General features: G+C 45.2%; 1 protein-coding gene across 1 annotated transcript; it reads left to right on the top strand.

Annotated features, from left to right (window-relative positions):
• The first annotated feature begins 1295 nt into the window (after nucleotides 1-1295).
• On the top strand, nucleotides 1296-2282 carry LOC136518814 (cysteine-rich repeat secretory protein 55-like). Its single transcript, XM_066512502.1, has one exon. It carries the CDS (start codon nucleotides 1334-1336, stop codon nucleotides 2153-2155), a length of 822 nt encoding a protein of 273 aa, XP_066368599.1. The 5' UTR covers nucleotides 1296-1333; the 3' UTR covers nucleotides 2156-2282.
• The last annotated feature ends 14621 nt before the right edge of the window (nucleotides 2283-16903 follow it).

Raw genomic sequence — 16903 nt, 5'->3', positions numbered from 1 at the left:
ACTACTCGTAGTATATATATATATAGCTAGTTTCTCATCTGTCGTCTCCACGTCGGCACTGCACATGCACGTCGTCGTCCATCTAGAAAGGAAGCGTTGACCGGCCAGTGATGCTGCATGCACTGCCCAGCCTGGGTGCGCGGGAGTGCTTGCATTGCTTGCTGCTGCTCGACCTAACCAACTTGCATTGGTCAGAGTCAACTAACCTGCAATATTTATGATTCTCTGTGTGACAATCTCAAATAAGACTGCTGTACTACGTAGACCGGTAGACGTAGTGTAGTCGATTCCTGCTCGCCACCAGGTCAACAAAAGCTGCACCGACCGACCCTTGCTAATTTCAGTCATTTTTATTAACTGGTCTAAAATCCTATGCAATGCATGCTTTGCTAGCTTTGTGTGTTATAATTAAAGTTAATCACAAAGATCTACAGCTAGCGTTACAATTATTCAACATGGTGATACCCGAGGTTTTTGACATGTTTGCTTTGTTGTCGCCCGGGCATTTTACCACAGCTAGCTAGAACGTACGACTAGTATTACCTGCCATGCGTTCATCAGTAGAAAGATGAAAAGATTGCACGTTAAGCTTGCTTAGCTTATGATGACTAATTCTGATCAAGTAGTCTAAGTGTACGCCTATATATATTGCATTGTCAACAAGAAGCTTGCTTGTGGATTGGGGTGCCTGTTTTTTTTTTCAGAAGAAAGCAGAACAGGTCATCATCCTACGATCCATTCATCTCGATCGATCGTAACATGCACTACATTACATTCTTCATCGATGATGGATGCATAAAGAAATAAATGATCCATGAGCAGACCTGACCTAGCTCCTCCCTCTCCCTTGGCGAGCTAGTCTTGGTTAAGAAAGAGTCTAGTCCAAAAGCAAAACTTGCATGCTGCATGCATGTCCATCTACCCAAGCCAAGCAAGCTGCAACAGGGCATGCAGGCGACTCTTCTTCCTCCTCTAGAACTGCCTAGCTAGCTATGGACGACATAATCTAGTTGACAATATCTCCATAAGTTGCTCTCGATCTGCTCCATGTGCTGTGCTCCACACAAAGCCAAAGCTTCGTCGTCTCCACTGCAACACAGGGCCCATGCATCCCATCCCATCATCCATCCATGCCCATTCTCGTCTCGCCACAGCCATACATTCAGTCAACTATGGCCGGCTGGCTGCGTAAGTCTCGCCGCCAATCGCTAGTCCTCGCCATGCATAACTTATCAACGCACCCCATCCCAATATATATGTTGCATGCAAGCAAACAAACCAATCGACAACAGGACCAGAGGAAGAAGACGACATCCACAACCCACAAACCAGCATGGCTCCATCGTCGCCAGTGCTGCTCCTTCCACTGCTGCTCGCCGCCGCGGCGGCGTTAACGTTGGCGCCGCGGCCAAGCTCGGCCGTGGACCCGGTGAGCACGTACTGCGCGAAGAACTTCACGAGCGCGCAGACGCAGGCGAGCATCAGCGCGGTCCTCGCCACGCTGGTGCCGCGCGCCTCGGCCACCTACTACGCGACGGCGACGTCCGGCAGCGGCAGCTCCACGATCTGGGGCCTGGCGCAGTGCCGCGGCGACATCCCGTCGTCCGACTGCGCGCGCTGCCTGGCTGCGGCGGCGCAGCAGGTGGCGGCGTCGTGCCGGGGCCAGGCGGACGCGCGGGTCTGGTACGACTACTGCTTCCTCCGCTACGACGACGCCGACTTCCTGGGCCTGCCGGACACCGGGTACACGCTCATCCTCATCAACACCATGAACGCCACCGGCGACCTGGTCGCGTTCGACCGCGCCGAGCGGAGGCTCATGGCGCGCGTCGCGGAGGAGGCAGGTGACCCCGCGAGCGCCGGGCTCGCCAGGGAGACGGCGAAGTTTGGGTCGGACGGGACTACCATCTACGGGCTCGGGTGGTGCACCAGGGACATCACCTCCGCCGACTGCGGGCTCTGCGTGGCACAGGCGGTGGCGGAGCTCCCCAACTACTGCCGCTTCCGGAGGGGATGCCGCGTGCTCTACAGCAGCTGCATGGCACGCTACGAGACCTACCCCTTCTTCTTCCCGGTCACCGGCGCCGACGATGACGCGGACGCCTCCTCCTCCCACGCCGGCGAGTACGAGACTGTCATCTTGAACCACAAGTAGTAGTTTCAACTTTCAAGTGTAAGTTTATTTCCGTCTGTTAATCGCGCGCGGTAAATCAATCGTGCGCTAGCTATATATCACTTGTTGCAGTGATAGTAATAATATGGATGCTTCTTGCATTGCATGCACAAACTATACTAATACGATATATCTATCTATATATATAGAACAAATGAGTATTAATGTACGCCATCTTTTTTACTGAATGGTATATAGATGGCGGAAATTGTTGCAGAAATTCCAATTAATTAAAATGCAACAATTTTCAAGTGCAGCACGAAGTCTATCTTGTCATCGTGTGCATAGTGGTAGTTACTGTTGACCATGAGCATTGGCACATGGCGAAAAAGTGAGGTTTGTGGTCACTAGTGACCGGAGACGGAGATAGTTTGCTGCTGGTCAAACCATTTTACAACGTGGACGCCCAATGCGCCCTGCCGTTATCCAACCACATTGATCGGTCGCTTTACAACGTGGACGCCGGCGGTCAAACCTTTTGGGGCATTGCATTGACCACTAGTATGTACACACGTTGCACCATTACTATAGCAAAGTTTTTATGTTAAAAAACTTCACTGATGTACTGTACTCCCCATTTAGAACCAAAATGGCGACCAGATGGTTACTAGCAGCCGCTAAAAAAAAGGGGCTGTCTAGTCTGTAATCGAGTGTTTTAGAGGCTCTTGACATCTGAGTGTCAACCGGCTCAAAAACACTCGAAACTGGTCTGGCCATAGAATCAGTGTTTCTAGGCCACGGAACACTTGATTCTCGTAACCACAGGATCCAGATCAAATGATCAAAATTAATGCAAACAAATAGAACATATAAAATAAAAAAAAAATTGCCAGATTATTTTTTATGAAATCCAAATTGGAAGATTTTAAAGGGAAACAAATAAACCATACATACAAACAAAAAAAGAGCCAAAAAAAGATTAAAAAAGCGTTCAAGTAATCCAAATGACCATTCTCATTTACGAACAATCAAATTACACCAATTGAACGTAGAACTTACACCCAAATCAGAATAGTAAAATATGCTACAACAAAATGTAATCTGGAACTAGGAGCACAAGGAAGTGGCGGTGGTCGACGAGGATTAGGCCCCAGGCGCCGTACTCCCTGCCGCGGACATTGCCAGCGACGCGAAGGAGAGGGGAGGAGAAGGTGAGGAGTCGCGGTTACCTGCCCCTGCTGGCCTCTCCGCGCCCGCGTTGCTCTAGCCATGCTCCTCCGCGCGAGACGGCAGGGCGCAGGGAGCGCGGCATCCGCGGTGAGGTAGGCGAGGCAGGGCGGTGACGGAAGAAGTTGCGGTCGACCAAGGAAAGGCCGAGTCAGATAAGATTGAGGCGTCCGACCGCGACACCCTGGGGCCCGCCACTGGTTGCTGCGTTGCTGCGCTTCATCCGTATCATCACAGCGCCATCTGATGGCCAGGAAATTTGAGCGTAGCGAGCGTTAGAAACGGTCGAGTGGGTTATAGATTTAGCGAAAAAAATTCTTCACTAAGAAAAAGCTTGGCCTATATATATCCCAACTACAACCAGCACGCCTCTTTCTAATTATCACGGTTGTACATATGTAACGTGCTAACCTTAGGAATGATGAGGTCTTTATCAAACATCGCGAAAGCAAAGCAACGCGAGAAAGCACGGATTGATTATAAGCAACTCACTAATTAGCCGTCTAACATAAAAGCATCAGTGATCAAACATGCTTTCAATTGAGTAAAACTAATATTTGATTCTCAGCTTATGCATGTGGCAGAACTACCTAATCTAATACCCTCTCAAAGGTACTTATCTTTCATTAGACACTAAGTACCTAAGGGGGTGCACTAAATCGTGCTGTTTCGTCGAGCACACCCCGAGAAAGAACTCAAAAATCCACATTTTTTCATCAGGATCATAAATGAGAGAATAAAGCTTACGACATTCTTAATCATTTCTTACATCACTTGATTACAACATTAGAGTACTTAAGCAAGTTGAATGCAATAGCGAAATTAAGACAATTTTACATGTAAAAGAGTATGCATTTTAGGTTTACATTTTTATCTTGCAACGGAGAACAACATTTGATCAGAATTACAGCGGGAAATAAAGATTAATGGTGAATCATAAAACTTTTCTTCTAAAAACTTTTAGTGAGGGTTATAAATAAACACTACGATCGTAGCGTGAAAGGAATCCTCTCTGAGCCCACAGGAGGTTTCCACACACAAAAGTCGTCTACCATCCATCGGTCACATGCAACAGGGGGATAAAACCTAAGTACTCGATTGTACTCAGCAAGACTTACCCGACAAAAGAAAAATAAAAATAAAAGACTCCAAGGGCATGCAAGGCTTATTTGGCTTATGTGTTATTGCATATGTGGAAGCATTACTAAACATGCGTCCTTATATTAAATTTTATTAGCAGTCATCATTAGTTCATTAACTATCCATTCTATGTAAGCACCTATGCTACTTTCAAGCCGGTGATAAGCAATTAGAACCATTTTATCACCTTTCAAGTTCCAGTTCTTACTACGGTGCTAGACCATATCCAAGTCGTACTGTCTCACGTAAATGGCGTTTTGTGAACCAATGTATCCCAGCTGGGTACCCCGAAACACACGCCCCGTATGTACCCTAGGCACAAACAAGACCAACCTATTCCACTCCTGTCATAGGGTCCAGGTTCCCGTCTAAATTAATGGTATGCACTGGTTCATTCTTTAGCAATTGGACAACTACCTAGTGCATTAGATGATAAGCAGATCCTAGCAAGTATTTTCCAAGAGGGGTTTCATTGCTAGCTGCTAGACGCTCTATCAGGTATTTATGATTGAAAGTTGGACCACAAGATGATGCACAAAAGATGAATCTTTCCAGCCACATGTTTAAGAAAGCTATATGTTCCTTTTCGGCCACAGTTGATCCGTCTCCAAGATGGTTTAGAATATAGTTTGCCCATCCTATGCAATCTGATATTTTGGCTAATTTTTTGGATCCAGCACTTAAGAAGTCGTAAGGTTGCATTGATCTTGTTATTCTAAGGCCGATCAACATATGAACATCAGCCAAAGTGATGGTCATTGGGCCATGACAAAAAACAAAAGCATTTAAGGTGTTGGATCAGAAGTAAGATACAGAAATCAGAAGTGAATCATTCCTCTCCATTCCAGACAGTGAGAGTGTCAAGCATTGATTCAAGTTATAAATCTCCCAATCTCCAGTTGTTTCCTCCGATACTCTATAAAATCAATATCTCCATCCCTTAGGCATTTTGGGCCAGTTTTTAAAGGGAGTTTTGGTGTTCGAGGAGGACAAATCTACTATAGATTATTTAAAGAGGATTCGGTTGGTTTCTTGTCTAATAAAGTTAGATGGATAAGGGTCACCCATAGGCCCAAGATAATAGACATTAGGAACAACAACCGATGGAATCAAGATTTCATTCCTTATTTCCTAGAAACCAGATAAAATAAATTTGAGAAGAAAGGAAATACAGGGTAACAACTAATATTTGGAAGACGGGAACTTGAAAGCATACCTCAGGGACATGGTCGCTGGTCGCCATTGCAGCCAAGATGGATCTAAATCTGAGGAAGATTATTTGAATAACAACTTGATAGAGCAGAGAATTTGCTATGGTTAAGGCCTTGGCGATAGCGGCTTTGGTTGTTGAGGCTTGCTCGAGAAAGAAGGAGAAAGCGAATAGGCTGAATGAGTTGGAAATGATACTGTTGGTGTATTATATAACATTCGGACCGAGAAATCAGGAGTTGCGCGTATATTTCTGAATAAATGGTTGCGACAAGGTGAGCAGGTAAATAGAAATTTTGGAATAAAACTATTTTTTATCCCAAAATTGGGGGGCATGTGTTTACACCAAAATCTGGAGAGAAGAAAGCAGGAACTCGAAGCTTCTAAGATTATATCATCAAGGAATCGATCAGATGTGAATCGATATCGACTGGTTTTGATGTAGTGTCAGAATTAGCTATTTTATAGATGACGTCAACAGACGACGTCAAAAGACTACGTACGGATGACGTCGGAGAAAAATATGTCGGACTCTACAAAAAGAAAAAGATTAGAGTCCAAGTTATTTTTAAGTTATGAATATTTTCTTTTGTTTCAAGAATTGTAATGAGTTGTATTTGAGTAGGATTCATATTTAGGTTCCGGGTATAAATTTTGGACCCTGGTTATTGTAAAGAGACGAACAGTCAATCAATACAATTACTTTTTTCGGCTTCACGCCAACCCTTAAGAGTAGGAGTAATGTAGATCTCAGCGAGTTTTTCAACAAGCAGAGCTGCATCGAACCGTCACGACTTATATTATGCTTGTAAAGCTGCATCAGCCGATTGATCTTTTACGAGTATAGTATAAGTTAGTTATCGATCTGTATCATTATTCGTAAGGCTACATCAGCTAATTGATCTCTTACAGATCATAATATAGATCAAAGTTATCTATCTTATGTTAAATAACTTATTGTTTAATATAATATCACCAGTTATCGAATCTTCTAAGATTAGTAAGATTTTCTTGGTTGTTCTTGGTTGATTCATCAGTTATCGATCTTGTTATAATTAATATTTCATTAATCATAACAAATCGTCTAATTGAGATAGAGATAGATCGGCATCATATCATCATAATTGGTCGTCTTCTAGTCTGGTCACACTTTGAATCTCATAATTGATAGCTTAATCCTGCTAGATCAGCTGTTTTACCTCTATTCCAATCAAGCATAGTATGTATTCAAAGGTATGTTTTCGATCTTGGATGAACTCACTAGTTAATGAGATCTAATCTAATGACACCATCATAGCTACATCGATCCGATTGAACCTCACTGGTAAGACTTTAGATTAGAGATCATCGATTAGTGATTTTGTTTGTGATTGAGATATGTACTATGTTTGTTTGCTATGCATGCATTAGCTATTTTAGCCGATTCGTCTGTGCCTTCACACATATAGCATGTTTTTTATGAACCTATCAATATATAGATGATTTTATGGATTTTTGGCTTTAGTTTGTTATCATTATCATAGTTATATCGATCCGGTCGAACCTCACTGTTGATGGTAACATATTAGATTCAGAACATTTGTAGATTCGTTTGTACTAGATAGTCGATTTGTTCGCATGTTATATCTTTCCTCGTTAAACTTATCGGCTCAATGCTTTACACTAGTTATATCTATCTAGCCGATGGTGTTACTTATATCTAGGTGCATTGTACTTGTTATCATAAATCAATCATGACCCACGATCATCACAGTCCTTAACAATCGATTTCTCCTCATATCGACTATTTAGTCAATTCTCCTGTTTGGCTGCTCTCGAAGCAGCACACTTGGAACTGTCTGAGCAAAACCGGCATGTTCCACCCTAAGTTACTGATAAAACTTCCTCTTCTTATCAATTGCAGGTCAAATTGACTGACACGCCTTTCGGGATTTTTAGGATCGACTAGTCTAGTTGTTAAGCCAAGCAAGATCTATGGGTTGACCTCACTCAGATCGCTCTGGCTTGCTGTGTGTCAGACGCATGGCCAAATTTTTGCGTCAACAAACCCATAGGAGCGAAACATTTAAGCACATTTTAACTATTTTGCTCAATATAATTCTCAATAAATGACGTTCGTAACCTAAGTTCAATTTCTTGTCGATTCAACGAAAAATTCTAGTTTAATTTTTTGATTCAATGTTTGAGCTCCCAAAACACTGGTTAACACTATTCTCTTTCCAAACCTAAAGTTACATTCTTATCTACACTATTTGCTCATCATTTTTACATAAGCACTATACACAAGTTATATTTTATTTTTATTTATATAAATTGTTTTTCGTTGACCTTAACCTAGGTGCTAAGCATGCTCGTAACACCAGAGGTGTTACAATGCAAGCTAGATATGATGACCAACATTGATTCATACAAGATGAAGTGAGCCTAGCTCAACCGGTTAGGTGAGAGATGTGGGAATGCACCCAACCACCCTGGTTCAAATTCTGTCTTAGACTGAATTTTGGTTTCTATTTATCTTTTTAATGAAAAACCGTAGGATCTCATTTTTTAAGCCAAGCTGGAACTACAAAGATGAGCGTGCAAGCAGCATGTAAAATTGTCAAGTAATCAATGCATGCTCCTCACAAGGCTCACATACACCCTTGAACAAACGGCTCAAGCAAAAAGGCACCATGCATGTGCAGCTGCTGGTAGGTGAAACATGCTCTACATATTTTGCCCCGTTTGCATGCCCTTAAACTCGGCTTGATCCGTTTCTTTTTCATGAATGTACCCATCTTGCTATATTTAGATATAAAGCCTACACCCACATAGAAGAGTTTTAAACAATACTCCCTCTGTTTCAAATTATAATTTATTTAACTTTTTTTACCCCAAGTTTGACCGCTCGTCTTATTCAAAAAAATTATGTATACATAGTTCAATTTAAGTCATTCTTGAAGAACTTTTGTTAATAAAGCAAGCCACAACAAAAGAAGTGATATTTAGCACAATTTTTTGAATAAGACGAGTGGTCAAACTTGGGATAAAAAAAGTCAAACGAACTATAATTTAAACAGATTTAGTACATATTTGAGTAGGATCTCTGAATTAGCATCCGACAAAAGTGGTGAAAATATTGCATTTTAGCCCTTTTGACAAACAATTTGTTAAAATAGACTCCTCTCGAAACTTTTTTTTTTCAAAAATACTCCCTCCGTCCCAGTTTAAGTGCACGTTTGCACTTCAAAAATTTTCCCCAAATAATCGGTTCGCATAGGCCTGAACGTGGCATAGCAGTGCAGCAGTAACCTCGAACTTGGAACGTGGCAGAGGCGATTAAAAAAACATGAAACAGTCATTCCAACGCTTCCTGTCCACTCGTTCCCACTAGCCACAAAACGATTTGTCATTAAAAAATGAAAATGGACGCCCAGCCTTATCCCTCCGTCCCCATGGACTCTGCGAACTGTTATCTTCCCAGCCTTATTCCGCATGGCCGTCGTTGCCGCCGCACCTGCTCATCTTCCTCCCTGCGCATGCATAGCTGGATCCAACGCTTGGGCGGCGCTCTCATGAAGCCCCGCAACAGAATCCAGGTCTAGTGAAGTTGGGCTCGATCGACGATTGGCACGCGAGCTTAGCTCCGGCCGGTGGAGCCCCGGCCCCGGCTGCCATGGGCTACACGAGCTCGTCCCTGGCGCCGCGCGGGAATGGGGACATGGCGTGGAGATGGACGCCGACACAGGCAAGGCGCAACTAGCGCTCGATGTGGGGGCTCAGCTCTGGCCAGCAGGAGCCACGGCAACGCGGGTGTGCGCGGGCGGAAAGAGAAACAGAGCTGTGCGAGAGCGCGAGGGAGTGGTGGGACGGGTCACTGAAGGAAGTATTGCGGCTGATATTTGCAAGGGCATTTTCGTAATTTCGTGTACACCTTGGTTTGCGCGCCCAAACCTAGAGGTGCAAATATTATGGGACGGAGGTAGTAGACCAAAAGCTCGGCGTTAAATCTTCGAATCGGCGTCATGTCAGGTTACGCCAAAAACATGCCACGTCAACACCAACGTGGCGTGTCACCACTGGAGCTCGGCGCGGTGCCATCCAACGCCATCCGTCATACATCGGCGTTAAGTAGAGATCTAAACACCGATTTGCTTCCTGGTGAGGTGCTACTTGCGGGCGGAGAGTTCGGCGCGATCTGCGCCGTTTATGATACGTACTGGACGTGAGTGATCTCTTTTGATTTCTCGTTAGCTGCTTCTCTATGGACGCTTCGTTAAGGTACATACCCAAATTTTTCGAGTATTCCATTCAAACTAACTAACTTGTCAAAAGAAATGTTGCGCACATTTTTAAACATTTCTAGAAGATTAAAATAAGTTAGATATATGATCTCGAGTAGTTCTCTCGATGAGAGGAAGGACACCGGTACAACGTATATTGGGTTCTGAGATATCTACACCTATTTATTATTAATAAAGAGGTAAAATTTCTCTTCATCCATTTTTTCGTTCACCTCCTCCCAAGTACCTGGACAATGAGAGTTTTTTTGTGTCCCGACTTTACTTTTCAAAATACAACTTTCCTCCCAGATGCTGGAAATGCTTCTATTCCGGGCACCGAGCGGCTGCCTGCATCCCCAAACCAAGTGCTACCCACTATAAATTGATTTTTAATTCTTTTTTAATCAATATTTTAATAATAACTGCAACAAAAAAAAAGATTAATCAAATATAGTCGCTTTTGGTCCCGCCAGCGTGGCTGGCGCGACAGCACCACGCTGTCGCGTTACATGCATAGGCGTGACAGGCTGCAGGGTTGGCCGACACGACCCAGTTTTCTTTTCTCTCTCTCTCCACCTTCTCTTTCGACGCCCGAGCCGTGAGCGCCTCCCCGCCGCCGCCGCATCTGTCACCTGGCCGCGGCGCCGCCAGCCGCCACGGTTTCCCCCACCATCTAGGATTATCGTTGATTGATACGGTGGAAAATGGCAGGATCTCTTCACAGTTACTTGCGCAAGTGTTGGTCCAGGTTTGATAAAAGACCAAAGAAGGGCGTTCGACGGCACTGTGATCTACTTTGGTTGAACGTTTGGAACGAACGAAATAGAAGAACTTTTTAGAACAAGACTTTGCAGCCTAGTTAGATGGTGCTGTTGTGCAAAGAAGATTTAGAATAGTACCTGTTGTGAGAAGAAGAATGTTATTGTGCCGCACTCATATGTGCTTGGACTCACAAGTCGTGCTCGTATGAGTTAGAACAAAAATAGATAGAGAAAAGTGTAAGCAGCAGCATATAGAAGAGGAAGAACAAGAACAAGCAGAGGATAGTTCGGACGGATGAATCTTAGAACAGAGAAGTATTTAGTTGCGAGACAAGGTTCATATCATTTCTTAATTTCTCCCCTCTCGCCAGAACTGGACTTATACTACTTGGCTATGCTTCTGCCTACAGCTGGCGACGGCATCACGGCCATTCTGGGCCTTGGACTCGCGTGTTGGGCCGGCGCCCTCTTGTTCCCCGCCTTGGCCCATCATCAGAACTGTTCTCGCGCTTGACGCCTTCACCGTCAGCGCCGGACACAGCTGGGGCTGGTGTTGGGTCGCTGACAGAAAGATGACTAGCAAACATGGCCGTGCAACGGAAATAAACATGCTGCGTAACTATATTAAATAAAAATACAGTCTTGGTAGATTTTTTTTTCTTGCATTGCTAAGCACTAAAGTCTTGATAGATCAAATATTTAACTTATTTTAATCTTCTAAAAGTTTTTTTGCGAAAAAATCTTCTTAAAATATTTTTAAAATGTGCACAATATTTGTTTCAGCAAATTAGTTAGCTTGCATGGAATGACTCAACATTTTTTTTTTGAGACGAGAATAACTCAAAAAATTTGGGTATATACCGAAAGGAAGCGTCCAAAGAGAAGAAGCTACCGAGAGAAATCGAGATACAGGTCCAGTAGTATGTACGTATCTCTTTGCCGATTAGATATTTGAATACGTGGCCTGTTTTGCCGTAAGTAGTGAGTCACCAGGAAGCAAAGCGGCGGCGTTTAGATCTCGGCGTGATACTACTTAACGCCGGGGTACGACGGATGGCGTTGGATGACAGCACGCTGAGGTCGATGGTGACAAGCCGCGTTGGTGTTGATGTGGCAGGTTTTGGCGTAACCGGACATGACGCCGATTCGAAGATCTCGACGTTTTATTATTTAATTATTATTTAACGTCAAGCTTTGGTCTATTTTTGAAAAAAAGTTTTGAGAGGAGTCTATTTTAAGAAATTGTTTTTCTCGAAATGGCTAAAATGCAGAATTTTCACACAAAAGTGCCATAAGATCTTCACAATGACTTATTGGAAACATGCAAACGCTGTCGGGCAATGACAGCCAAAACCTCCCAAGGCCACATTGAGCACTACGACAATGAGTATAAAGTGTCGAGTCTAAGATTTATCGTAAGATTCACCAACTAAAGCACACACCTTGGCAGAGATGACAGACTAGAGTTGGCTCTGAAATCAAGAGGTGCTCGACCCAATAATAAGGGCGCGTTTAGTTTTTTTGGGTTTAGCTACTGTAGCACTTTCGTTTGTATTTAGTAATTAGTATCTAATTATAGACTAATTAGGTTCGAAAGTTTTGTCTTGCGATTTCTCACCTAACTGTGCAATTAGTTTTGTTTTTCGTCTATATTTAGTACTCCATGCATGTGCTGCAAGATTCGATATAACACTTTGGGTTGAAATTTTTTGGAATGCCTAAATAATGAATCTCAAATGAGCAACACCACAACATCTACCATTCCGCTCCACCTGCTCGGTCTGCACTTCAACGTTCACTGGCACCGGTGTGTCCCAAGAACAACGGCAAGTAGAGCGCAACATCGCCCTAGCAAGCTGCACACTGACCAATTGCAACTTGAGCACCGTAACAGTTCAAGGCAGAACAGAGCCTGTAGCAACATACATAGAGGGGACAAGAGGACTCGTACATACACTCATCCGTATGAATGCATACACATACATCATATCCTTATGAGCACCTTTAAAAGACTGAGGTAGCATATCTCGAGATTAACGAAGTCACCGTAGACGCCCAGCTACCGACGGCCGCGTCACCTACCACTGAAAGAGCAACATCGTTAAATCTTGGAAAATACGATCACCCACGTTAAGTCGAGAACTTCAACCCGAAAGAATAGGTTACATCACAAGAAACCAACCAGCCGGGCGAAGCTCAGTTCACACAACCACATCACTTAATCACCTATGACAAAAAAATGGATACTATCCTTTTTAATTATGTCATACGAATTTTGTATTGAATACTTCAGTCACAAAATGATTTAAAATGAAAAAGTTTATATTACAAAGTTTTAGATCTCGGTGAGAACTATAACTTTATTATAGGGTGTGTCTATCAATATCGTTTGAAAAAAATCAGAATTTTTAATTTCAATTTAACAATTTCAAATAAAAAATCATCAACTACCAAGTTTCAGACGATCTTACCGAGCTCTGTAATTTTAATGTACATTTTATCTTCATTTCACTACTTCACTCGGAAAAAGTTGTGAATTTATTTGTCTGGCACCAACAGTCCTTAGAATTTATTTGTTCGGCACCTATTTTTATGGAATTTAAGTCTTATGGAGTTTTATTTCAGAAATTCAAAGTTTGGGTCAGAACGTGACCATGTGGCCGGTGTGCACATCGGGATTTGCATCCCTACTTGTGACCACTAGTACTCCCTACCTTTTTATTAGATGTCATATTTGCTTTGTCCTAAATTTAATATTTATATCTTTGACCATTAATTTTAAAAATGTTATATAGACTCATATCATAAGATTTATATTTTTAGATTCACTATAAGAAATACTTTCATAATATATAATTCATATATGTTGTGAAATTTATAAGTATTTTTTTAAATGGTTGTGTCGGTGCAGAAAGTGACCAACAAGTAAATATTTGTAGTTTTGCCGTACGTTGTGATCGGAGGTGGTCTAACACTCAATGACACAAGGTTTATACTAGTTCAGGCAACGTGCCATACGTCCAGTTTGAGTCGGTCGGTGACTTTATTCCTGAGCCCAGGTGCTCGAAGTTTTCAGTGGGGTTACAAACGAGAAGGAGAAAGATAGAGTGCACGAGAGGTCCGGTCGGCTCCGGTCGGAAGGGCCGAAAGCGACAGGAGCTCCTCTATGAGCTAAGTGTTCAAGCGTGTGCTTGAGGTCCGAACCTAGCGGTTCTGTGGTTGTGAGCTAGTGAACTTGATCGATCTAGATTAACTGAGTTTCTTGGGAGAAAACGCACCCCTTTTATATATAAAGGGGAGCGCTTTACAAGTGAGAGGGAGAGAGTACGTATGCTCCTAAACCTTGTTGCCCATGCCAGCAGGTACATGATGATGGTAGACGCCCACAACACTATTGGATGTCGAATGCACGTGGGAGGTTACGTCGTCTTGTTCGGGTATGGCAGATGTTGGTATCTGCTATACTGTTGATGCCCGGAGGCATGTGAGGGGTTTCACCATGTTAACTCGGTACGGTAAATGTCGGCGCCCACAACACTGTTGATGCCCGGAGGCATGTGGGGGGGGGGGGGTCTTACCATATGGGAGTTAATGGTGCCCACAATACTGTAGAGAAAAATGTCGACGCCTACAACACTGTTTGTGTCAGGGCGGTTGTAGAGTACTGTTATGTAGCTGTACAGGGTATGGTCCCCGGTACCGTGGTTTGACTTGTGCGCCCTGCCTTGCTTTCTCCGTTCGTTCCCTGGTCCTTTCCGAGCGGGCTTCCCCAGTCGGTTGGTCCTAGTTGGCTCTGGTTGCGCCAGTCAGAGAAGAGCGGTGAGCAGGGCTTCTGCGTACTCCGGTCGGAGACATGGGGTCAGAGTCGGAAGTAGTGCTTCGGCCAGGCCTTCCGGTTGGAGAGAGCTGTCCGGAGGCGGTTGGAGTTGGAGTCAGAGCGAGCGCTCCGGAAGGAGAGGTAGGCCAGAATCGGAAAAACGGGTGCCGCTTCTCCTCGGCCAGACCTTTCAGTCAGTGATTGGATCGCCCTTCTGGCCTGTTGTCCTGATACTTGGGCTGGCCCATGAGTTTCGCGCTGTCTGCTTGGGGTGAGCCTTTTGCGAGGAAACCGGTCCATGAGGGACCCCGGATTTATGAACCCGATAGGAGCCCCCAATCCCCTGGGCGATTCGGGTAGAATCGTCTGAGGGATTTTTGCCTCGACGGTGGGTGCGCACGAGCGCACCTGCGGCTGTAGCCCTCGAGCCCTCGTGCGGTTCGGGTAGAACCGTCTGGGGGGTTTTTCGTGTTGCCAGCGGGGGAGGTTTTTGTTTTTGTTTTTGTTTTTGTTTTTGTCAGCGGGTGCGCGCGAGCGCACCCACGGGTGTAGCCCCCGAGCCCCTAGGCGATTCAGGCAGAATCGTCTAGGGGGTGTTGGTCAGCGGGCGTGTATGCATGTTTTTAGTTGAGATAGAGTTTGTTGACCAAGGCGTCATTACGCAGCCATGGCGTTTAGTTTCTTAGGGATCGGGTGAGACGGAGCTCGCGGATGCTGGTGTCAGTGTGCGCCGTGGGATCGGGCGAGGCAGTTAGTCAAGGGATCGAATGAGACAGAGCTCACTGATCCTGGCGTCAGTGCACAGTGGGATCGGGCAAGTTGGAGTCATGGATCCTAATGGGACGAGTTTGGGTCGCAGACCCAAAAGGTTTTGGAGCACAGTCGAAGCATAGCCGGATGGGGCGAGTTCGGGGTCACAGACCCAGGTAGTCTTGGAGCACAGTCAAAGCGTAGCTAGATGGGGTGAGTTACAGGTCACAAACCCAGGTAGTTTTTAGCGCAGTCGAAGCATAGCTGGATGGGGCACGCTTGGGGTCGCAGACCCAGGTAGTTTTGGAGCGCAGTCGAAGCGTAGCCAGATGGGGCGAGTTTGGGGTCGCAGACCTAGGCGTTTTGTTTCTTGGCCCTCGAGCCCCATTGGGCTTTAGTAGGGGTTGGTTTGAGTTGTGTGCGTTACCCCATCCTCAGTTCCTCACAACCGGAGGGCCTGAGTTTTGTCGCTTGTCCCGATCGCTCGGGCTCGAGTGACGCGCTCGGTGAGTTCGCTAACGGGTATGATCGAGCAGAATCCGGGTCCATCATTCGTGATGGGGTCGGCATAGCCCTATTATGACATTCCACTGCTCCCTTACCTATAACCCGACAGATGCCTGGGTTGTTCTGGAGAATGACCCGGGTGGCCTAACGGCCTCCCCTCAATAGAGATTCTGTGGGCTTGGCAGAGGCTTAGGATCGAACGAGAAGGTTGAGATGACCCTGTCTGCCAGACTGGGCAAGGGCCGCATGGGGCTCATCTATGTTTTTCTCCCATGGCTCTATTGTTGCTCATGTTGAATGAGGCAACTGCCGCTTCGTGACGCAACACGGAGCGTTGTGATGCATTTCACTGCACGTGTGATGCTTAGTTCCTGAGCCCTCGGGTGGTTCAGGGCCCGAATCATCTGGGGGGCATGGGCGTATGGAATGAATGCGCGTATGGATGTATGAAATGATTTAAATAAAGAAAATAGCGGGGGTCGGTAGTGTTATCTTGATGACTCAAGTGACGGGGTTTGAAGAGCTCTAGTCAGAAATGTCCGACCGGGACCCATGCTCGCCGTTTGTGATGGAGTCGACATGGCCTACATGGGGCATCCCTTTGCTCCTTTCCTGTCTCTCGGTATTTTTCCTAAGCTGTTTGATTGACTTAAGAAGCCCGACGGTCTCTCCTGGCGGAGATCTCATTTTGGGTTTTTTCTAAGTCCTGTTTGGGGATGCGAAGAGCCGCCTATGTGCGGTGGCACTTTAGTTCTTATGCCCAGCGTGTGGTAGTGGCTAGCGTGCGGTAGTGGTGGGCCATACCCAGGCCACGTCCTGTTTGATCAGGAGCCGTTCCGTCGGGCAAGGCACGTCTCATCGGTCATGGCACGTCTCATTAATCCTCCTATGATCCTGGAGCGAAATGTCAGACTAGAGGTCATCCACCGTGAGGGAGTCGGTGTTGAAGGCCTTCGTCGCGAAGGGGTTCCTGCCGCTGAAGGAGGTGGCACACTAGAGGGCTCCCGGGAGGGAGAAGTTCCCACAACCTCGTCCTGATGAGGTGGTGTCCTTTCTTACCTTCCATGAGCGTGGGTTAGGGTACCCCACGCATTGGTTTCTGCATGGGCTCCTCAAT

This window comes from Miscanthus floridulus, chromosome 17 (assembly GCF_019320115.1).
Source record: "Miscanthus floridulus cultivar M001 chromosome 17, ASM1932011v1, whole genome shotgun sequence".
In the NCBI taxonomy this organism is placed as follows: domain Eukaryota; kingdom Viridiplantae; phylum Streptophyta; class Magnoliopsida; order Poales; family Poaceae; genus Miscanthus; species Miscanthus floridulus.
This window is presented reverse-complemented; position numbering and strand designations above follow the sequence as displayed.

Coding starts and splice junctions, on each gene's coding strand:
- LOC136518814 (XM_066512502.1), top strand. CDS start 1,334: ATGGCTCCATCGTCGCCAGTGCTGCTCCTTCCACTGCTGCTCGCCGCC.